This window comes from Emys orbicularis, chromosome 3, assembly GCF_028017835.1.
Source record: "Emys orbicularis isolate rEmyOrb1 chromosome 3, rEmyOrb1.hap1, whole genome shotgun sequence".
NCBI lineage: Eukaryota > Metazoa > Chordata > Testudines > Emydidae > Emys > Emys orbicularis.
In genome coordinates, this window is record NC_088685.1 from 86,135,393 (window position 1) to 86,159,415 (window position 24,023).

Below are 24,023 nucleotides of genomic sequence, written 5' to 3' on the forward strand. Positions count from 1 at the left end.
TGGGAGTATCTTGGGGAAATTTTCAGCTAAGGACGTATGTGGGTCTATTCTGATGAAGAGAAGGTACATTTTAAAGGGGACTAATATCCCATTAAAAAGGGTGGGGACACTTGCTCTTTTTAGCTACAGTGGTGAGAATAAAAGTTAAATTTTAATTTAAAAACCATGTATATTATTTTTCTTAATAACCTAGGGCAGTGGTTCTCAAACTAGGGCCTTCGCTAGAGGCCACTAGAGCCACTGTGGCTTAACAACCATGTAAAAGAAGCAGTGAGAGATAAAAAGACTTCCTTTAAAAAGTGGAAGTCAAATCCTAGTGAGGCAAATAGAAAGGAGCATAAACACTGCCAAATTAAGTGCAAGAATGTAATAAGAAAAGCCAAAGAGGAGTTTGAAGAACGGCTAGCCAAAAACTCCAAAGGTAATAACAAAATGTTTTTTAAGTACATCAGAAACAGGAAGCCTGCTAAACAACCAGTGGGGCCCCTTGATGATCGAGATACAAAAGGAGCGCTTAAAGATGATAAAGTCATTGCGGAGAAACTAGATGGATTCTTTGCTTCAGTCTTCACGGCTGAGGATGTTAGGGAGATTCCCAAACCTGAGCTGGCTTTTGTAGGTGACAAATCTGAGGAACTGTCACGGATTGAAGTGTCACGAGAGGAGGTTTTGGAATTAATTGATAAACTTAACATTAACAAGTCACCGGGACCAGATGGCATTCACCCAAGAGTTCTGAAAGAACTCAAATGTGAAGTTGCGGAACTGTTAACTAAGGTTTGTAACCTGTCCTTTAAATCAGCTTCTGTACCCAATGACTGGAAGTTAGCTAATGTAACGCCAATATTTAAAAAGGGCTCTAGAGGTGATCCCGGCAATTACAGACCGGTAAGTCTAACGTCTGTACTGGGCAAATTAGTCAAAACAATAGTTAAGAATAAAATTGTCCGACACATAGAAAAACATAAACTGTTGAGCAATAGTCAACATGGTTTCTGTAAAGGGAAATCGTGTCTTACTAATCTATTAGAATTCTTTGAAGGGGTCAACAAACATGTGGACAAGGGGGATCCAGTGGACATAGTGTACTTAGATTTCCAGAAAGCCTTTGACAAGGTCCCTCACCAAAGGCTCTTATGTAAATTAAGCTGCCATGGGATAAAAGGGAAGGTCCTTTCATGGATTGAGAACTGGTTAAAAGACAGGGAACAAAGGGTAGGAATTAATGGTAAATTCTCAGAATGGAGAGGGGTAACTAGTGGTGTTCCCCAAGGGTCAGTCCTCGGACCGATCCTATTCAACTTATTCATAAATGATCTGGAGAAAGGGGTAAACAGTGAGGTGGCAAAGTTTGCAGATGATACTAAACTACTAAAGATAATTAAGTCCAAAGCAGACTGTGAAGAACTTCAAAAAGATCTCACAAAACTAAGTGATTGGGCAACAAAATGGCAAATGAAATTTAATGTGGATAAATGTAAAGTAATGCACATTGGAAAAAATAACCCCAACTATACATACAATATGATGGGGGCTAATTTAGCTACAACAAGTCAGGAAAAAGATCTTGGAGTCATCGTGGATAGTTCTCTGAAAATGTCCACGCAGTGTGCAGAGGCAGTCAAAAAAGCAAACAGGATGTTAGGAATCATTAAAAAGGGGATAGAGAATAAGACTGAGAATATATTATTGTCCTTATATAAATCGATGGTACGCCCTCATCTCGAATACTGCGTACAGATGTGGTCTCCTCATCTCAAAAAAGATATACTGGCACTAGAAAAGGTTCAGAAAAGGGCAACTAAAATGATTAAGGGTTTGGAACGGGTCCCATATGAGGAGAGATTAAAGAGGCTAGGACTCTTCAGCTTGGAAAAGAGGAGACTAAGGGGGGATATGATAGAGGTATATAAAATCATGAGTGATGTGGAGAAAGTGGATAAGGAAAAGTTATTTACTTATTCCCATAATACAAGAACTAGGGGTCATCAAATGAAATTAATAGGCAGCAGGTTTAAAACAAATAAAAGGAAGTTCTTCTTCACGCAGCGCACAGTCAACTTGTGGAACTCCTTACCTGAGGAGGTTGCGAAGGCTAGGACTATAACAGAGCTTAAAAGAGAACTGGATAAATTCATGGTGGTTAAGTCCATTAATGGCTATTAGCCAGGATGGGTAAGGAATGGTGTCCCTAGCCTCTGTCTATCAGAGGGTGGAGATGGATGGCAGGAGAGAGATCACTTGATCATTGCCTGTTAGGTTCACTCCCTCTGGGGCAACTGGTATTGGCCACTGTCGGTAGACAGGATACTGGGCTAGATGGACCTTTGGTCTGACCCGGTACGGCCTTTCTTATGTTCTTATGTTCTTATGTTCTATGTTCGCTTGTTCAGGGAAAGCCCGTGGCGGGCCGGGCCAGTTTGTTTACCTGCCACGTCCGCAGGTTCGGCCGATCGCAGCTCCCAGAGGCCACGGAGGGACGTACTGGCCGCTGCTTCCCGCCGCCCCCATTGGCCTGGAGCGGCGAACCGCGGCCACTGGGAGCTGCGATCGGCCGAACCTGCGGACGTGGCAGGTAAACAAACCGGCCTGGCCCACCAGGGGCTTTCCCTGAACAAGCGGCAGCCCTAGTTTGAGAACCACTGACCTAGGGCCAACTTGTTATGCCATTCCTCATGCTGAGTAGTGCCTTACTTCCCAAATGGTCCCTCCTGTTGATTTCACTGGGGCTATTTGAGGAGTAAGGTACTACGCAGCATGAGTGATGGTATCTCAGCCTCTAAACTGAAATGTAAGACAATTACTCACTTGATCAATAACCTGTTCTAGAAGCAATCCAATACATAATCTTGGGGCTCTAGTTCAGGATTATCTGTGAGGTATCCACAAGCCCATTAATGCCCCAGAGGATGGCAAGGGTGGTAGCAGAATTACTTGCAGTCTCATCTCCCCACTGTCTCACTTGTTGTCTCTAACATGAATCCATTTTGTACCAAAAAGCTTGTTCTTACAACATGCTACTCATTCTATTAAACACATGTATTTTGTGCATATTGATAGCTTATCTACAAAGCTATGCAATTGAAATGACATGGGCTGGAATGTCTGGCTAGAGGAAGAAATCTGCTTCCTCATTCTGATACTTTATGACTTTGTGAAATAATTATCAGATAAAGTTTTCAGGCAGGAACTAAGATACTTCTCATACCTTCTAAAATACTGTGTGCAAGGGACTCCATGGGGACTGCTAGTCCATGTTCCTCTTTTTCCAGCATCTGATGAGCAGAATACAATCTCATTAAAAGGTGGTAAAAAAAAATTGCAGAAAAATTAAGGTCTTGCATATCTTATAAAAAGAGCCACTGATTCATTTAAATGCTCTGCTAGATGCATTTCAGTGAGTTACCTGCATATTTTTATATGGAAGAATTATTTAGAATATAGTTTTATTAAGTTCATATGCATGTGTCTTCCCTCCTCCATACTGTTGGCTTCTGTTTCTAATTGCAGGGGAAGCTAGATGACTATCGCCTTAATATGAGCCGACAAGTATTTGAGATCATTAGTGAAGTGAGAAAAGAAGGGGTTGACAATATGATTGATTTGAAGAAAAAATTTGGTTCCACTAAAGATGATGATGGATTGAAAGAACATTTGTCTAAAGTAAGGGAAGGGGTTTGTTTTGTTTTTTTAAGTGTAGGAATTATCGGCCCAAACCAAATGTCTGGATATAAAACCTACTGAACTTTTTTGGTGGTTTTGACTCTGAACTCGGCAACTGTTTTGTGTGTCTGTAATGGGCTGACCCAAAAACTTGCATCCTACTCCTGGTGAACTTTGGAGAGGTTGAGTTCTGGGCCTGAGCTTTGCAGTTCAGGTCCATCTGAAGTAGAAATGGAAATGTATACATGGAATTTAACCATAAAATCAAAAGGATATTGTTATAATTTAGAACAGACAATGTTCTCAGCACTGGACAAAAAGAGAGAAAGAAAGAAATTGGTATTCTCGGAGCTTTTAGTCTGAAATCTAGGAGGAGAATCAACATTAGAATAGACCCTTGTTCACAGGCAGACACACACAGGCTCCAGTTCAGCAAAGCATTTAAGCACTTGCTTAATTTAGCACAAGTAGTCCAGTTGTAAGTCAGAGACTACTCATGTGCATAAAGTTAATCGCAAGTAAGCACTTTGCTGAATAGCAATGGGGACCACTCATGTGCTTTGCTGAACTGGGGCCATAATCACTAAATCAAGTAATCCTAGCTCTCCATAACTAGTCCATAATCTGAAAATTAGGTGTTCCAAAAGGTCATCTGAGAACCAAAGGAAAAGCTACCATAAATTCCACATGTAGTGCCGACCAGCTTTTGGCCACGATGGTAATACGAATAATAAGTAATAGTGCATTCAGCCAAATCCTTAGCTCCCCGATGAAGAAGATAATCCAGTGAAAAGAAACAAACTTAGATCATTTTTATATCCAAGGCTAGTTCAATTGATGTGGGAAACTTGGATGAATAGAGTTGTTGATCAGTCTGTCAATTAAGTCAAATGAGACCAAGTTGGTCTTCCTTTGTCAGCCCAGAATCTTATGTCTAAATATCTATGATAAATCATGAAAAATACACCTCCAGGTCTAACAAGTGGGAAAGCATGTGAGGGGAAATGTAAATGTAATGTGGCCACCCAGATCCATCTCAAGAGTACAGTTTTCATCAACAAGCCTCCCAGCTGGGGCAATGTCAGGAAAAATAGGGTTCAGCTTCTCATATAACTTCTAATTTTGCCATAATGCTATTATGTCATCCTTATCAGGAAAATCATAAGTGGGGTGAAATAGGGTACTGAATATGAACCAATGAATATGACCCAAAACCACCATTTGGGTAAATTTGGATATCCACAGAAAAATCCATGTGTTTTATCTCAGTGATGTTTTATTTTTACACAGTTTACCTGTTTGTTTATTTTCTGTCTGTGGGCAGTGTTCACTTCTGTTCCCTCATAGGTACAGTAACTGAAATTCATTTTGAAAAGTGCACTGGTTTAAACTGCAAAGTTTGAAGGTTTGGAAGTTCAGACTTCAGTTGGAGAGAAAACGTATTGTAAAAACATTGCAGGTTGCTCTAAGGGAAAGTGCCGTTGTAAGAAGTCTTTCTTAATAGTGACTGTAATAATGTTGTCTTTAGCAAGAGCAGCTGCAGGCCTTGCAGGATGAAAACACCAGACTAGGGGAGCTGGTGTGTAAGCTGAAAGTCCTGAGCTGTTGGAAGCAGACTATTCAGAAGGCACAACTCTCTGTAAAGCTGAGAAATGCAGAGAAGGTGAGAAGTCCTGATTCCTTCATTTTTACTTGTCTTTTTTTATTTTCTGCTTAAACTAGGGATCAAATTTGGCCAGCTCGCAGCAGCTAAAAAGCCAGTACTTTTTCATGGTGACTGTTATCTTGTGCTCCAAATTCCAAGCTTCATTTTAAAAGAAGTAAATTATGGTTGTTCACAGTCCAAAGGTAATTTGTACAGAGTGTAAACCTGAACAGAGATGTCTGCCTGACTCAGCAGACAGTCTGAAATAACAACTCTGAGAAGTACTGTGAATAGCCCACATTCACCCCCAATCGAGGCATTGACTCCGAAGATTAATTTTGACAATTTATATGTCAAAATTAACTATTTCACTACTGATCAAAGCAAATGAGAAAGAAGAGGGACAACAATATTATGAAGATATGTATAGTCTAGTGGGAGAGGATGCGTATTTGTTTGTGGATGTAGTTTGGGAAAGTACTGCTTTTGGGGGAGGGGTAGAGGGGGAGGCTTAAGATAATTTGACTTCTGCTTTGGTGTGCATGGTGCTTTTTATGGAAGGGAACTACAGGGTATTTAAGGAAAGCAGAATGGGATACAAGGTTCTCATTTAAATTAAGGAAAAGATGGACGGAGCTCAAAGATTACTAAATTAAACCAAAGTGCAGATGAATGGAAAAAATATGCCTTCTCTCTCTGAATGTGGTTGGACAGAAAGGAACATATAGTTTACTGACAGTTACATGGATTATTTGGCTCTATATGCCAAACCAAGGAAAGGCAGAATGATCATACTTGTTAATTTAAAATTAGTAAAGGCAGAATGGTGTGTGTGCATGCGTGCGTGTGTTTAAACCAATGTACAACTGTATGTTCATACACTTTGTTCATTTATGTCAAGAAGATGCTAAATAGGTGGATGGATGATCGATTAATCAAAAAAGAGACTGAATTAGACTTCTAGATTGTACATTTGAAATAAAACGATGGCTCTCTATGACTTAAAAAAAATTAAAACGAGGAAAAATGAATAGAAATGCTGGTTTTGTTAGTTTAAGTTGAGACAGCAAATTACATAATATATATGGTTGACCATCTTAAAACCTGAAGAGGAAGAACAAATTCTCAGCTGTGCTAATTCATACCAAAGAAAGCCAAAAAGGAATCCAATATGTGTTAACTTAGTGAGAAGGAAGGAAAAAACAAAATATTGCTTTGTATAAAGACTTGATGCTTATTGTATAAAAAGTCATTTTATAAAGCGTTACTTTACATGATTCAACTAGCCAAAACAAACGCATGGGCCTGACTTGCTGTGTGCTACTCTATGAATTCTTGGCAAGGCTGAAACTGGAGTCTGCATGTTTTTATTTCATCTTGTAGTCCTAGGGACAGGTCAAGATTTATTTACAGAGCTAGAGAAGTGCAATACTGCAGATTACGTCACAAGTGAGAAATGTTCTGTTGCTTTGGTTGAAGGTGCACCCCACAATTGGACAATTCAGTCTCTATACCTTAGGCGCATTCCTGGATTCCTCACTGATGCTGAGCTCTTGCATAGCAGCTTCTGGGAGTAACACTTTCTACCATGTTCAGATGGCTAGGAGTCTCCGTCTCATCCAGGTGAATGATAATTTGACCTCAGTTATTCATGCCTGCGTCATGTCTCGGTTGGACTACTGCAAAGTGATTTTCCTGGGCATGAAACCTTCAGTATTTAGGAAATTCTGACTAGTACAGAAAGATGCAGCTCATCTATTCAGCAACCTAGGCTACTGCAAGCACAGCAAGCCTATCTGCTGCTCCCTATGCTGGCTACCCGTAGAATATTAAATCAAGTTGAAGGTCTTGGTCCTTATTTTCAAGATGACCCTGGGCCTAGGCGATTGGTATCTAAAAGATCAACTGAGGTTCCAGAATGAAGACTAGTCAACAACTTTTGCTGCTCTGGCACAATGGAACTCTCTACAATAAGGGTAAAGCTCATCTGTGCAGGAGACAGAACCGTCTCAAGGGCTCGCTCAAGACTGTGTAACCTACCATTCTCTAACATAAACATACGGTGTGTGTGTGTGTGTGTGTGTGTGTGTGTGTGAGTGAGTGAGAGAGAGAGGTGTGCAATGGAATGTGTGGTGTTTGGGAGATGAGATATATCTATATACAAATATTTAATTCCAAAACAAAGCATTCTACTTCACATGTACATGTAGGGAGGGGATGAGAGAGCAAACACTTGATGGATGTTAGTCTCATTCTTAGTGTGCTAGTGGAAGACACTCAGATACTACATGAATAAGAACTTATACAGAATAGGATGGCAACATGGATAGTATTAAATACTCAATATATAACTTTTCTGGTCAAGAATCCAGACCAAAACTAGGGATGGTTTTAAGTGTAAATCTAAACAAAGCCACCTCCTCCTATCTGTAGTTAATTCGTCAACATCTTATGTAACATAACTCTTCTATAATTAAATAACATCTTGGCTTAAAAGAGAGTCAGACCATTAGAAAATGGGAAGTGAGGCACTAATGCTGTTTAACAACCAAAAGGATTAAAGAATCCATATGTTTATGCTGAGAAGAGAGGGGGAAAAAATTGGGCTGACCTTGTGATGTGGTTCAGGATTATGTATGAAGAAGTGCCAGGTAAATACCTCAAGACCTCTGAGACTCATGTAGACTTTTTATCAGAAGCACATGTGACCATTTAATCATGGTATCCTATAACATATTGGGGCCCTCCATGCAGGATGGGAAGTCAGTGGCTGCCATTCTGACTTTTTATTATTTATGTAGTGTAGCTGGAGTACATGGGGCTTTAAAAACATGCAAGAAAAGAAGGGCCCTTCCCTGAAGAATTTACAATCTACATAAAATGGATGCAACAGAAGGACTGAGTAATTATCTTTGGTATGCAAGGAAGGTACCTATAGCTGCAGTTGCAGTGGGTTTGAATATACTGGAGTGAGGAGAGTTAGTGAGGCAGAAGAGAGAGAAGGAGGGTGTCAGGCTATGTATTACCCAGCCATGATGACAACTGACAGAAAAAGTGAATGCAGGGCTGGCCTCAAACACAAGCAGAATAAGTGGCTGCTTTGTGCCCTACTCTTTGGTCTGTGGGCTCATGTGTCTTGCGTGCTCTGCAACTGATGTGCAACTCGTGATCCAATTTCTCTTTCTGTCAATTCATGGCTGGCTCCATAAATCTGTTAGGCCAGCCCTGTATGAGCGAGTGAGTGTTTTATGGCAGAGAACACAAAATGGGATGGGAACCAGTCAAAGTAAATTCCAGAAGCAAATCCAGCAAACCCAGTTTTCCACGGAATCGGACTGCACCAGGATTCCAGTGAACTTGAGGACAATCTGTTCATATTCAGCCGTACTGTGAGTTCTTAATGAGTTTTGCTCGCTGAAGCAGGACAAAATGATAAAGCTAATCATTGTACCTTGACAGATTATTTCCTGTAATTATTGAGGTTTTCTTTGCAGGTGATTATATCCCAGGTGTCAGTATTATTGTCTGTCTGTCTGCAAACTTGCTGATAAGATTTCACTTTTAATTGAAACATATATGAATTAACATTCTAGGTGATAGTTGAAAACATTGAGCTCTGATTCTACTTCAGCTTTAATGGGAGTGTTTTACCCGAATAAGGACTGCAGGAAACAATTTAAAGATCTGCAAAGGGAAAAATTAGGCTCATGCCTTTTTGTATGTATGAAGGAGGCCTGCATGTGGAGGCTGTGTGGGTTTGTTGTTGTTTTCAGGGGCAGGGTTGGTTCTTAATTACATTAGAAATTCAGATCATGTCTAGGTTAGAAGATCAGAGTTAACTTGAGTGGTCAACACCTGAATTGGCTTAGCCTAGGTATGAGCTGCAAAGCCATATCTCTTGAGTTACTGTGTCCTCATTGGTGCTGTGCTCACCCATCTCGAGGCGAATCCCTGGGTTCTTTGTGCAGCAGGAAGCTGATCTGCTCTGATTCTTTCCCAATGAATTGTGGAAGGACTAGACTCTGCTTCTGGACACACAGGAGAATTGTGGGAAAGCACTGGAAGACTATCAATACTTGAGTGATTAGCCTACAGCCTCACTGCAAAGTAGGAAGGTTACCAGCCTGAGTGAAAACAGCACCAGAGCGCTAGCTCATACACTGAGCAGTGCCAGCTAGCCTAGATTTAAAACACTCACAAACTCGGGGGCAATACCTGAGTCAAAGTCTGAGTTAACTCTGCAGTGAAGATGTACCCAGAGCATGAATGAACTGTTAAGAGGGTGAAGGACTCTTACTCAGTCTGGTTGTTTAAAACTTTTGTTTGTTTTATTAACACCTATTTAACTCTAGTGATTAATGTTTTGAATACAGGAAGGCTTTGCTAAAAATTCAACACCGTTAGCCTTTAATAACATGTTAAGAATTCAAAATAAATGTATCCTATACCTCCTACTGGTCCTCCAAAAAAAACTAAGGAAGATCAGATTTTATACTCCTGATATTGCTAAGGACCAGGGAACCTAGAAATCCGTTTGCCACGGAAAAACATGGCAAATGTAAAAGCATATATTAACTATTAACTACATTTTACTGAAAGTACCAGTGTCACTTATTCAATGTGCACAACCTCCCCCTCCTGTGGTTGATTTTTTTTGAATGTGCTTTAAATTTACATAGCTAAGCATACTCCAATAAGCTGCTTCCAGCATACAGAGGTTACTCAGGGTATGTCTACACTACGAGGGTAGTTCGATTTCTCTTAAATCGAATTTGTGGAATCGATATTGCAAAGTCGAACGTGTGTGTCCACACTAAGGACAGTAATTCGACTTTGTGAGTCCACACTAATGGGGAAAGCGTCGACATTGGAAGCGGTGCACTGTGGGCAGCTATCCCACAGTTCCCGCAGTCCCCGCTGCCCATTGGAATTCTGGGTCGAGCCGCCAATGCCTTCTGGGTAAAAAAAAAGGGTAGAGGGTGCTTTTGGGTAATTGTCGTCATCCGTCCATCACTACCGCCCTCCTTCCCTCCCTGAAAGCGCCGGCGGGAAATCAGTTCGCGCACTTTTCCGGTAAGTGACAGCGCGGACGCCACAGCACTGCGAGCATGGATCCCGCTGCGACCATCGCTGCAGTTGTGGCTGTTGTCAACGCCTCACAGCTTATCATCCACCTTTCCCAGAGGCAGATGCAGATAAACCAGGCGAGGAGGCTACGGCACCGCGGTGAGGGCCTGAAGTCTGAGTGGCACAGACCTGTCACAAAGCACAGGGCCCAGCGCCGAGGACATCACGGTGACAATGGGTCATGTGGATGTTGTGGAACGGCGATTCTGGGCACGGGAAACAAGCACGGACTGGTGGGACCGCATAGTGCTGCAGGTCTGGGATGAATCCCAGTGGCTGCGAAACTTTCGCATGCGGAAGGGGACTTTCCTTGAACTTTGTGAGTTGCTGTCCCCTGCCCTGAAGCGCAATGACACCCGGATGCGAGCAGCCCTGACTGTCCAGAAGCGAGTGGCCATAGCCCTCTGGAAGCTTGCAACGCCGGACAGCTACCGGTCTGTCGCGAACCAGTTTGGCGTGGGCAAATCTACCGTGGGGGTTGTTGTGATGCAAGTAGCCAACGCAATCGTTAAGGTACTGCTCTCAAAGGTAGTGACCCTGGGAAACGTGGAGGTCATCATAGATGGCTTCGCCGCGATGGGATTCCCAAACTGCGGTGGGGCTATAGATGGAACTCACATCCCTATCCTGGGACCGGACCACCAGGCCAGCCAGTACATTAACAGAAAGGGATACTTTTCAATGGTGCTGCAAGCACTGGTGGACCATCGGGGACGTTTTACAAACATCAACGTCGGATGGCCGGCAAGGTTCATGACGCTCGCGTCTTCAGGAACTCTGGTCTGTTTAGACGGCTGCAGGAAGGTATTTACTTCCCGGACCACAAAATAACTCTTGGGGATGTGGAGATGCCTACAGTGATCCTTGGGGACCCAGCCTACCCGCTAATGCCCTGGCTCATGAAGCCCTACACTGGAGCCCTAGACACTGAAAAAGAACTGTTCAACTACCGGCTGAGCAAGTGCAGAATGGTGGTGGAGTGTGCTTTTGGCCGTCTCAAGGGGAGATGGAGAAGCTTACTGACTCGCTGTGATCTCAGCGAAACCAATATCCCCATTGTTATAGCAGCTTGCTGTGTGCTCCACAATCTGTGTGAGAGCAAGGGGGAGACCTTTATGGCGGGGTGGGAGGTTGAGGCAAATAGCCTGGCATCTGATTACGCCCAGCGAGACAGCCGGGCGATTAGAAGAGCCCAGCGGGACGCGCTGTGCATCCGGGAGGCTTTGAAAGCTAGGTTCCACAGTGAGCAGGGTAACCAGTGACTTTTAAGTTTCTGTACAGAGAAGCTGAACCTGCGACCGTTTCTTTACCCAGTTAATGTTGACTATCCTCTCCAGTTACAGACCCCCTCCACCCCCTTCCAAAAAAATAAAATCAGTTTTATTTTGTTAATGAACACTGTTGTCTTTAGTACTGTTTTCGCGGGAATGTTTGAAACCTGGGACGCAGACTGTGGTGGGGAGCGGGTGTAGTGTACTGATGCAAATGACGCTTCTAAACTCCAGGAATGACAGGATTCGCAGTGGCGGACTGGTTGTTTCAACGGAGCCTGCCAGCCCTCCTGAGCGGTACTGCGTGTATGTGGGGGCTATGTGAGTTTATGGCAGGGGGAGGAGGGTTACAGATCCCCTGCTGCGTGGCTCTGTGATCCAGGACAAGGACCGCTGCATAAGATTTGTAACTGCCCTTCCCCGCAACAAAGTCACAGTGCAACCCCCCCCCCCCACGCACAGAACATGAAAACCACCTCCCAGACTGACCAGGGTAACTAGTCACTGCACTGTGTATGTGCCCTGCTGCTGGACCTGCCCCCGCCTCTGTACCCTGCTAAAGGTGACTGTCCTGTCCAATTACCAAGCCCCTTCCCCCCCTTCAGACAGACTCTCCCTCAAAAGAACATGACTGAAACAGTAATGAACAGAAACGTATTTTTTATTAACAACCACACATGAAACTGGGGGGTGAAACTTGGACGGGGGCTTGGGTGAGGCGGGCAGGAAAGGACTTTTCAAATTTTGGGGAATGACAGCCTTCTGGTGCTTGAGCAGTCTGCAGGGGTGGAGTGAGAGTTTTCACGGACTCTGCCGCCCCTCCTTCTTTGGACTTTGGGCGAGGGGGGTATGGGACTTGGTGGCGGGGGAGTGCGGTTACGGATAGACTGCAGCGGGGCTCTGTCTTCCTGCCTCCGTTCCTGCAGAACATCAACAAGGCGCCGCAGCGTGTCCGTTTGCTCCCTCAGAAGTCCAAGCAGCGTTTGAGTCGCCTGCTGGTCTTCCTGCCGCCACCTCTCCTCACGTTCCATGTGTGTCCGGTGCATTTGGGACAAATTCTCCCTCCAATGGTTCTGCTGTGCTGCCTGGGCTCGGGAGCAGTCCATTAGTTCTGAGAACATGTCCTCTCGCGTCTTCTTCTTCCTCCGCCTAATGTGCGCTAGCCTCTGGGAGTGTGATGCCAGGCTGGGTTGGGAGACAGTCGCAGATGTGGCTGTGGGAATGAGAAAAAGGTAGTGAATTCCTCCGAAAGATAAATGTAGTTGTGAACAAAGAACATAGTCTTTCTCTGTGAACAAGACCATGCACCGCACCTATCACATGCGCACTCAGGACAAGGTCGAATTTTCGGACCTCGCCTTCAGTGCCTGGGGTTTTGCACTGCAGATCTGGGAAGCGTGGCAGGACACCGTAATCTCTGTAGCAGGCAAAGATGGTAAGCCGTAGACTTGTGGCTGCTTAAAACTTTAGTAGTACCACTGGCCTCCTTTCACATTGAAAGCAATGCCAGTCTCTGCTGCCAGCAATCGGCCAAGCATGAACTCTGGCCCTGTCCCACCCCCTCGCGGCTGTCCCAGGGAAAGATCCCTGTATGCTGCCCCTCTCCCGCATCCACCGCGTGGCTGCAAACCAGCGGTTACAGTTCTGTAAAGGAACTTGCAAGCAGTCCCAATACTAACAGTCCCCTACCTAATTCAAAGCAGGTCATCATGAGCGACATAACTATCATGAGGATCTCGGACACCGAGAAGGAAAGGATGCTTCGGGAAAGCCTGCAAAGACCAGGGCCCTATGCTGCCATGCTGTGCAAGGCAATGATACCGGAGTACTTGCTTGTCTCCTGGCGCGGGAACGTCTCCTACTTCGGAGGACCCAATAAGGCCGCTCTCCCCAGGAACCTGATGAACAGGCTTTCCCATTACCTGCAGGAGAGCTTCGTTGAGATGTCAGTGGAGGATTATTGCTCTATCCCCGGACATATAGACCGGATTTTCATATAGCTGCAATGGCAGGGACTAAAGAGTGGAGCAGCTTGGGCAGCAGAATCATGCACAACCGGACACTGTTTGATTTTTTTTTAAAGAGTTGGAACTGATTACTTAAGCGCCCAGGGTAAAGAAATCATGAAGCACACATTGTTCTTATTCTTAATATTCCAGTTTTGTAAAAAATAAATGTTTAGATGTTTAAAGCACTTACCGCTTGATCCTTCCCCTGAATCTGTGTCCGGGTTACATGCTGGGGAGGGTTGGTAGGGGATCTCTGTAAGGGTGATGAAGAGCTCCTGGCTGTCGGGGAAATCAGCTTGGTAAGCGCTGTCGACTGCCTCGTCCTCCTCATCTCCTTCCTCATCTTCCCCGTCCGCTAACATGTCTGAGGAACCGGCCGTGGACAATATCCCATCCTCAGAGTCCACGGTCAGTGGTGGGGTAGTGGTGGCGGCCGCACCAAGGATGGAATGCAGTGCCTCGTAGAAACGGGATGTGTGGGGCTGGGATCCAGAGTGTCCGTTTGCCTCTTTGGTCTTCTGGTAGCCTTGTCTCAGCTCCTTGATTTTCACGCGGCACTGCGTTGCATCCCGACTGTATCCTCTCTCTGCCATGGCTTTAGAGATCTCCTCATAGATCTTTGCGTTCCGTCTTTTGGAGCACAGCTCGGAAAGCACGGACTCATCGCCCCACACAGCGATGAGATCCAAGACTTCCCGATCAGTCCATGCTGGGGCCCTCTTTCTATTCTGGGATTGCACGGCCATCTCTGCTGGAGAGCTCTGCATCGGTGCCAGTGCTGCTGAGCTCGCCACGCTGTCCAAACAGGAAATGAGATTCAAACTGCCCAGACAGGAAAAGGAATTCAAATTTTCCCGGGGCTTTTCCTGTGTGGCTGGTCAGAGCATCCGAGCTCGGACTGCTGTCCAGAGCGTCAACAGAGTGGTGCACTGTGGGATAGCTCCCGGAGCTATTAGCGTCGATTTCCATCCACACCAAGCCTAATTCGATATGGCCATGTCGAATTTAGCACTACTCCCCTCGTTGGGGAGGAGTACAGAAGTCGAATTTAAGAGCCCGCTATGTCGAACTAAATAGCCTCGTGGTGTGGACGGGTGCAGGGTTAATTCGATGTAACGGCGCTAAATTCGACATAAACGCCTAGTGTAGACCAGGCCTCAGTGGCATATAGGGGTTTGTGTTTTAATGCATCTCAAATTTCACTTCAGCTTCCAGATATAAGTAATTAAAGTTATGAAAAGATGCCAAACACTTTAAAAATCACTAAAATATTGCTGAGTTTGGCAAGGACAAATTTCACGTTGATGGTAATGTGTTGTTCTGTACTGTATGCGGCAAGGCTGTAGATTACATATGAAGGCAGACAATTGCAGAACATGTGGAAAGTGCTAAACAAACTGAATGAAAAGAAATGAAGAGGTTGAAATAGTAGGGTCATCAACAATAGCAAAGAAACAATACACTGTGACTGGATCATTCTATTCATTTTATTTTATTATAATGATTAATGGCATTGGTAGGCTTTGAACTTGTTTAAATTGTAAATATATCAATAAAACATTGTGTTCAACTGATACCTATATATATTGTGGCTAGGTAAACTAATGTTCAGTGTTTCATTTTCATTGAGTAAAAATGTGGATTTTATGGTTTGGTTTTTTTATTGGAGAATTTTTGGGTTTTTTTAATCACAGAAAACTAGGATCCCTTAAGGTCTTAAACAAACATTTTAATACTGTACACAGCAATGATGAATGTGAAGCTTGGCTGAAGTGGTGAAGTCAGAGAGTGGGATATTTCCCCAGGGAATGCCTTACTGCTAAATGATGAACTAGCACTCGGCTGAGCCCTCAAGGGTTAACACGTTGTTAATGTAGCCTCACACTCTACAAGACAGCACAAATGGAGGGAGGGGAGACAGCATGGCAGACAGAGACACACACCCTCTGTGTGTGAGAGAGAGAGAGATGTGCATTGCCCCTTTAAGTACGCTGACCCCGCTCTAAGTACACTGCCTTTTTAAGTAGATCAGCTAGTTGAGACAGCAGCTGCTGCCAGCAAGCTCCCTCTGTCCTAAGCCCTGTCCCCCCCGCTCTACGGAGATGGGGTAAGCAGGGGGCAGGAGCATGGGGGAGGGGGACACCCTGACATTAGCCCCCTTCTTCCCCCCCGCCCCGCACAGCAAGCAGGAGTCTCTGGGAGCAGCTCCAAGGCAGAGGGCAGGAGCAGCACATGGCAGTCGGGGGAGGGACAGCTGAACTGCTGGCAATTGGTAACCTGCTCGGCGGCTGCTGCACAGGGAACTTAGGGGAGCAGGGAGCTGATAGGGGGGCTGCCAGTGCACCCTGGTTCCAAGCCCCCACCAGCTAGCTCCAACGGGCTGCTCTTTCTGCAAGCAGTGGACAAAGCAGGCGGCTGCCAAACAACGTTATAAGGGAGCATTGCACAACTTTAAACGAGCATGTTCTCTAATTGATCAGCAACGTAACAATGAAACAGCGTTAATCGGGACGACTTTAAGTGAGGAGTTACTGCACTAACCTTGAATATTTTGGTAACATTTTATATATACCTATCACATACCTAACCAAAATACACCTCTACCCCAGTATAACGCGACCCGATATAACACGAATTTGGATATAATGCGGTAAAGCAGTGCTCTGGGGGGGCGGGGCTGCGCACTCCGGCGGATCAAAGCAAGTTCGATATAACACGGTTTCACCTATAACGCGGCAAGATTTTTTGGCTCCCGAGGACAGAGTTATATCGTGGTAGAGTTGTAGTTCTATCCATACAAAATCTGTGTGTAAACCAGGCTTTAGAAAAAATGAGCAGAAACATACCAAACAAGCCGCCAAATACAAAAGGCCCCAAAATCAAACAAGCCCCCCCTAAATTTTTCAGGCCTTCTTTTTGAATCCGAAAGAAACAAAAAGGGACTCCCGCAACTTATTAAAAATCCCTTGCAGGTCACCTTTCAAGTAATCTGGCGCTATTAACAATACAGGACCATGGCTTTCATTCCTTAATTCTATTACGTTCTTTTTGTTAACAGGAGGCCCTTCAAAACAAAGAAGAGTGTTTGAATGCCAAGATGCTGGCAGAACAAGAGGTGCTTTTATTTCGTCAGCAGCTGGTGGCTATAAGGAAGGCTCTGGCAAAATCTCAAGCAGACAATGAAAGACTAAAGAAACAGTTAGATAAGCAGGTACCTAAAATAACTATCCTGACTCATTCTACGAAGTGGGTCAAATTCTCATCTCCTCAATACCACTTACTTCAATAGAGAATTTTACCCATTGCCTTTCAAGAGGGAAATACTTCCAGAAACAATTGAGGGACAACTGGAAACTGAAGCTGAAGATGTATATATTTTGACTCTACCAAGCCATATATATTGGTTTGAGCTTTTTCTACAGGCACTGTTGTAGTCAGAGAGGAATATAGATAGAAGCTGTTAGGGATCATGTATAAGATTTACATCACCTCGGCAAAATGACAATCAAAGATTTAAAAGGGTTATTTTATGAAAATGAAGCTGTAAGATGGAGATATGAACTGTCAAAGAGCCTAAGAATATCTTCCAGATGCTAAATACCTGTATTAAAAAATAACTCCAGTACTCTATTGCTGATAATTATTTTAAATAAGAGGGGAAAAGAACACCCAATGTTTATTCCCACACGAAAAAAGTTTAACTTAGGCCTTGTCTACACTAGAGGGTTAAGCTGATGTAAGTTACGCAGTTTAAGTTACGTAACTTACCAGAGCAGGGAGCTCCTTTCCAGGCATTGCTTAAAGGTGATGTGCAAAGGAGAAAAAATTGGGCTTCTGACCTATTTTGTTTCTGATTCCAGAAAGTTTGAGGGTTGGTTTGTTTTTAATTCTGCTTGTTTTTATATATGAGAAAGGAATGAGTCTTTCAAGTTCTGTTGCCTGATGTATTGTTATTTCCATGTCATAGAAACACTTGCTACAGGAAGTAGAACATAGGATGACTGAAGAAGCCCGGAGCAGGCAACAGCTGGATGTGATGAAGGCAGAAAACATGGAGAAGATGCTGGAAGACATGGGGCAGAAAGAACAGAGGCTGCAATGTCTGACCGAAGATGCTGAGAAAACTTCTAAAATAGTGCAGCTTCAGCAAAAACGGATCAAAAAAGAAATGCGGCAGGTAAGTGCATAACTACACCTTTAAACACTTCAGCATGTACCATGTTGCTAAGGAAGCTCTCATTCCTTGAGACATGTACTAGGCCTCAGTATTGGTTACCAGCTGCATGTCTTTCTCTGATCAATACTGAATGCATCCCCTCCAGTGTCCTGGATTTCACAGAATACTCTGCATTTTGGGAGTTATTGCCGCCTCCTTCTGCAGCCCTGCCAACCTAGGAGATGTTCTGAAGAGACAGACCCTTCAACACAGAATGCCTTTGGGTCTAAGGAACAGTGCACTAGGTTAGGGGCTAGGAGACCATGGGGTCTAAGCTCATCTCTTTCACAGTTTTTTATATTTGTGTGTACTTCACAACCTCTAATATTGAGCATGGCCTTGAATCCCTGTCCTCAGGCAAGTATTCCCCCCATTTTACAAATAAGCTAACGGAGAGGTCACAGGAGGTCACTTCTGGCAGAATTGGGTATAAAACCCAGGTGTTTAAAATGGCAAGCCTAAATTTCCTCCACTCATCCACAATGTGCTAAACCTAAGTATTTGTAAGCACCACTCTAACCACTAGATCATGCTCCCTTCCCAGAACTGGGAGTAGAACCCAGGAACACTGATCTCCAACATTATATCATAATTTAGCAAGTAGTTGTGTAATCCACTGGCAAATGTGTGTCGCATCCCTCACTAGCTGCTGGCCTACAGAGAGGATAACATGGAATTCTTTAGCTCTGTACTAGGGATCTGAAGACTGAGGGTTCAAGTCCTGCTAGTACTTTGTTTGCACATTATGGAATTTCTGTCCTTCCTAATTTCTTTTTAAACAACTGGTTTAATGAGTGAGAAAACATCCTTAAAAACTGCTTTATAGTTTAAAAAAAACAAAAAACAAAAAAAACCAAACCACAAACATTATACCACAACTGACAGATTATAATGTGTAACAAAACACAGGTATATCATGTTTCAGACATTTGCATCATATTATGGTTGCTTCGATCACACATTGGCAGGTTTAAGGTTGAGAGGTATGACTGAATGGAATGGAGGAGCTCAGAAGTGCCTACTAGTTAACCCAATGGTATATTAAGTCTTCTTTCTCTTCTCCTGCACTGTCACGTGAACTGTAAATGAGGAAATCCATTCCAGCAGTTTCATCATAAACTTAGAAGTTACCAACATTTAAATGTTCTTATTGGGTGAAATCAAACATGCAGTACTATATTTGGTATAAATTATAGAATGCCTAATCATTCCCAACAGCACAAGCCTTTCACTTACAATAAAAGTTTGGCAAATTCTACTTGGTTTGTTTTTCTGCAGATTTTACTGACCTTATCTGATTATATATTTTGTGTTTAAACAGTTCTGGGATAATCTAGATCCTCTTAGGAGATTTATTGAAGTATAATGTAGATCCAAGAGTGCCTTGACAGCCAAAACATACACAAAACAGCTGCTGTTTAGTATAAAACAAAAGCACATGATTTTTCATCTTCAGCCTATCTTAATCCCGTTACTATGGTAGAATAACAAAGAAAAGGCTTGTTGCAATTAGTCCAGCAAATACAGGGCAAAACCATTGACTCAGGGCAAGAGAGACACAATCAAAACCACAACACCTTGGTTGTTGCCATAGGTAGGTCATTTTTCTCTCCACTCCAAATGTTTACTGTTGTAAAAAAAAGAAATATCATTAGCATGTATGCTAATTGTCAAGTCTTTGATACTATACCACAGGTTGTATACAGCCATTGCAGACAGCATACATAGCTGGCATGTAGAAATTTTATTATTCCTTTGCTTTATCTACTTTCTATCTGACATGATTAAGTATTAAGGGGGACACATCCATTACCAGTGGTTCTCAAACCGGGGTTCCAGGAACCTTTTTTGATGGTCCACTGAATGAAACATTTTGGGACACAGGCAGGGTTGAGCCCAGTCTACACACAGAAATTGCATCAATTTAACTAAATCAGTGCCAACATGTTGTATGGACAGTCTGAAGTTGGTTATTGATTTAGCTTAATTTAATTGCTTAACAATGTCCTCCATTATTAGACTGATTTAAGACTGTCTGCAAAAAGAACTGGCACAAATGTAAGTGAATCAATTTAGAAGCTGATTTAACTAAATGAGTACAATTTCCGTAGTCCAGCTCTTGGATTGGGTTGTCGGGTGGATAAGTGGGTCAATGAGAGGTGCTTTGTGTCTCTTACAAAGTGACCAGCAGAATGAAAATGTTTGAAAACCACTTGATTAGATTTTAGTCAGGTACATCCCCTTGGCTGCACTTCATGCACTCCACAATCTCTAACAGTATAAAGTGTGGCTTTCCATCCCTTATTTGCAGTCCTACCATAGATAGGATGAAATGTCCTTGTTCTTATTTACTGCCTCTCCTATTAACCTGGCCAAAGTATTTCTCTCTTCAACCACCTGAACAGTCCAATTGAAAGCACCCACCGCGATTTGGGAGAGTCGGGATGACAGATAGCATTTTGCTGGGAATAGTTCGGCAGGCTGCTGGCACTTTCTGTGACTGCCTTTATTAAGAGTGTATGACATCAAGAGACTTTTGGAAGAGCAAAGCATTCAGCCCTGGCACATAGGCCAATGAGTTCATAGTTCCCGTCTCTAAATGGTGCAGCTGTGCACCCTTTTGTTGTGTTTACAAAATACTTGTAACCCTTTGAGTGCCGAGAAGCATCAGTAGCTGAATTGGCCTTTGAGAAAATAAATAATGTGGTATTGGATAAACAAAACAATTACAGTGTCAGGACTTTTAGTGCTACAGTGGTCCCTGCTGCTGCTAGCTCCCAAGAAGAAGACCTATGTGGGCATGAAAGCATATGGCTTATAACAGTTACCCTGTCTAGAACCAAGCCATCATCTCAGCAGTGTCTGATTCAGTTGTTGGTTCTCATTTCTTGATCCTTGTTCTGGCAGGGAGTGGGGGCACTGAGAAGACAGGCCACACAGCCCTTGGAGGAACTGAGGGAAAGATGACTTGCTGTTGTTCACTCCTATCTTTCATTCAGAATGGCATTGAGGCTGGAAGTGGCTGGTCATGGTGTGGGTTACAAGGGTTATAAATAGAGAGCTCAGGGGAGTGAGGAGGGAAAAGGCCCCAGGTTGTCTACTGTCCTTTCTTAAAATGCTGGAAACTGCAGATTTTATTAAATAGTTATAATGACCATTTATACCAATTATATCACTGTCTCCTCCAGAAGGATCCCAGACACATTTTATAAAATTATATCTAGGAATTACTTCATTCACCGCTGAACTGTGACCACCTCTGATGCTGAAGGCATCTGCTTCTCCTCCTTTTGAGCCGTTTAGCTTGTGACTTTGCTTTGAACGAGGATTGTCAGAAGATTTTTTTTTTCTTTTTTAACCTGAATCCTCTTCATGTGGTATTGCCATCCTCCTTAGATAAGAAGCCAGTTGATCCAAGAACGTAGTTTAAAACTGGATGCCTTCCAGTGGGTGGATGAACTGCAGTGTCAGGTTTATGACTTGGAAGCTGTAACATCCCAGAGAAACTCACCCACAGGTAAGGGAACATGTATTTCTTTTAAAATGACATGCACATCTAAACAAGGAGAGTAGATTTTTCCAGCTTGTGTGGCTTGGGTACTGTACCACCATGGGGATTGCCAAAATGGCGCATGCCTGCATAGTCACCAACCCCCACCTACAAAAATAGATGGTTCCTCTCTTCCTTCATCCCTCCTCTTCTTTTTTTTTCTCATCATGTGTGAAGAAGGCCTGAAAGATGGCTTTGGAGTTTTGGGGGTGGGGATTTTTTGTTGTTGTTGTTGTTGTTTGCTTGTTTTTTAACCTTAGCATCATCAGGAATATAAATACTGATTTTTTACTGGAAGTCTCTTTGGAGGACAAGAGAACAGGAGTTTGGAGCTTTCTCAGCTCTTCACTGAAGGGACAAGAATTTTGAAGCTTTAACAAAGATTTTTTTTCTTCCCAGCTGTTTTTTTTAATAACACCTGTTTAATTCAAAGTGCTTTAAACAGGTTGATGAAAAAATAATATTAAACTGCCTTTCCAGTGTTAGCAGAGATGAAAAATACAGCCAGTGTAAATACCAAATGGGCAAGTAAGGCTGAGTACATTCTGAACCAACCAGAGATAGCTCTCTATGGGCAAATCAAACACACAGGATGAAAAGAAGTGAAAATCAGCTTGGACATTTCAAAGTATTTGGTCTGCAGGGAGTTCCCATTATTCAACCTGTTGCATAGCTGGAGAACTTGTCTGGAGAGCAAGGAAAAGCCCTTTTTTAAAATGGAGCCTGCCTCAAAATACAGACATTCCGCAGATGTCTGTCCCCAAATACTAAAAGAACATGCTTTTCTCTAGCTTTTTCTTGATGAGTATGATGTTAATTGTGTATTATGGATGTTGTAATTTATTTCTTTAAAAAGGAATGAAGAAGAAGTCCACTAATCTGATGTCTTCTAGTGCTAGCAGCGTAAGAAGTCCTTTGTCAGGTAATAAACCAATACAGAATAACTATCACAGGCTCACAGAGTGCAACGGTTTATAATTTTTATTAATTTGAATAAGGCTGTATTGTCTTGAGTTGTAATATCAAGCCCTAAAGTAATTGCATGCATTACCCTTCATTCTAGTGTTCATATTCATCTAGGGGTGACAACTGAACAGTTGCTATGTCTGTCAATTTAGGCTGTAATTGCAACCACAGCCACACCCTCATTTGATCTGGTTACAATAATCACAGTAGAGTTGTCCACATAGATGCTTTAGTCACAGCACAACCAACTGTCCATCACGCTGCCTATCAGTGCTTTCTGAGAAAATCTGGCCTGCTGTCTCGTATTGCCTCAGCAGGGGATAGAGGACAGGCACACAGATTAGTACCAGCAACACTCAGGACAATGCATTCTGGGATGTCTTGCTGCACAAAGATATGGGAAGGAGCAGGAGCACCCATCTCAATTACACTGACTTAGGGTCGTATCTGCATGGTAAAATAAGTGCTATAATTAAGTTTCAGAAACATAGCTAGGTGCCAGTCCAGGCTATTGGCAAGGGTGACATGCGGCAAGCTGCCAGTGGCTACTAACAGAATATTAACCATGCTGTATGTGGAGACAATCCAAGCTTAGAGCTGATCATAGCAGTAGCCAGTTAGAAACTCAGCATCTGCTTCAGAGATTTCTTAGTGCCTAAACGGACCAACGGTCAATTAGGGAAGTGTCTCTGTCTGCGTGAAGACCTAATGAAGGGGAAAAAACTAAGCTAACACTTGAAATTGAAGAAACCATGGACTTAGATTTTTGATTCTGTTGCAATCTAAGGGATAATGACAATAGAGCTTTGGAGAAACTATTTGCCTATAATGGATTAGATTAGAGCTTGGATCAGCAAAGATCTGCTTCACTGATCTGTCCACAGATGGTGTAATATATGTATGAGTCCCACAGTAATGAGACTTTCTCTAACCAGTGACAGGGCTTTGATTAAGTCTTTATGCAGAAATACTGTGGCTATTTTTAATTCTGCACATTCTATTAGAAACCATACAGGAACCACTATGCAGTTAGGACAGGACTAAGAAAGAAGTTGCTTACAATTCTGTATGACTGTTAACATCTGTATTTTTATGATGTTTACATATCAGAACAGGTGCTTTGTGTAAAGTCAAGTTCTGCTGTAACTCCACATTATTTATAATATAGGTTCTGCATCATGGGCCCAGCGCACAGTGATCTCAGCATCCACTCTACCCAGGGATTACAAGCAAAATCCTTTGACTCCAGATCCCAAAGGTAGCAATATAACATCAGGAAAGACTGAAAGGCCAAAGACTGTGAGTAATGGTGGATTTGGTAGTGAGTGGTAAAAAAAAAAAAAAGTCAGTGAAGTTTGTTAAAAATGAATTGTGTTGAGTCAGCTTTTAGGTCTGGATAAACAGTCAAATCCCCCTTAAAGATCTTGATTAAGTAGTGGAATGGGGGAGTGATATAATTGAAGCCTTCCTGTTACACCTGATTCACAGTTCTTATACACTATTGGCTGATTTCCAGGGACTTGTTAGGCTTCTAAGGGACAATGTGTCAGGGAGGACCACCTATGCAGGGTGCTGT

The 24,023-nt window shown here is 43.1% G+C and overlaps 1 protein-coding gene across 1 annotated transcript in view; it reads left to right on the forward strand.

Annotated features, from left to right (window-relative positions):
- LOC135876213 (coiled-coil domain-containing protein 162-like) overlaps positions 1 to 23,779 on the forward strand; it is a 39,944-nt gene extending 16,165 nt beyond the window's left edge. Inside the window, exons 9-15 of the mRNA XM_065401413.1 lie at positions 3,511 to 3,663; positions 5,192 to 5,326; positions 16,774 to 16,926; positions 17,683 to 17,892; positions 21,328 to 21,448; positions 22,338 to 22,403; positions 23,616 to 23,779. Of these exons, the coding sequence (XP_065257485.1) occupies positions 3,511 to 3,663; positions 5,192 to 5,326; positions 16,774 to 16,926; positions 17,683 to 17,892; positions 21,328 to 21,448; positions 22,338 to 22,403; positions 23,616 to 23,779 (1,002 nt within the window). The remainder of the gene's footprint in view (positions 1 to 3,510; positions 3,664 to 5,191; positions 5,327 to 16,773; positions 16,927 to 17,682; positions 17,893 to 21,327; positions 21,449 to 22,337; positions 22,404 to 23,615) is intronic.
- The last annotated feature ends 244 nt before the right edge of the window (positions 23,780 to 24,023 follow it).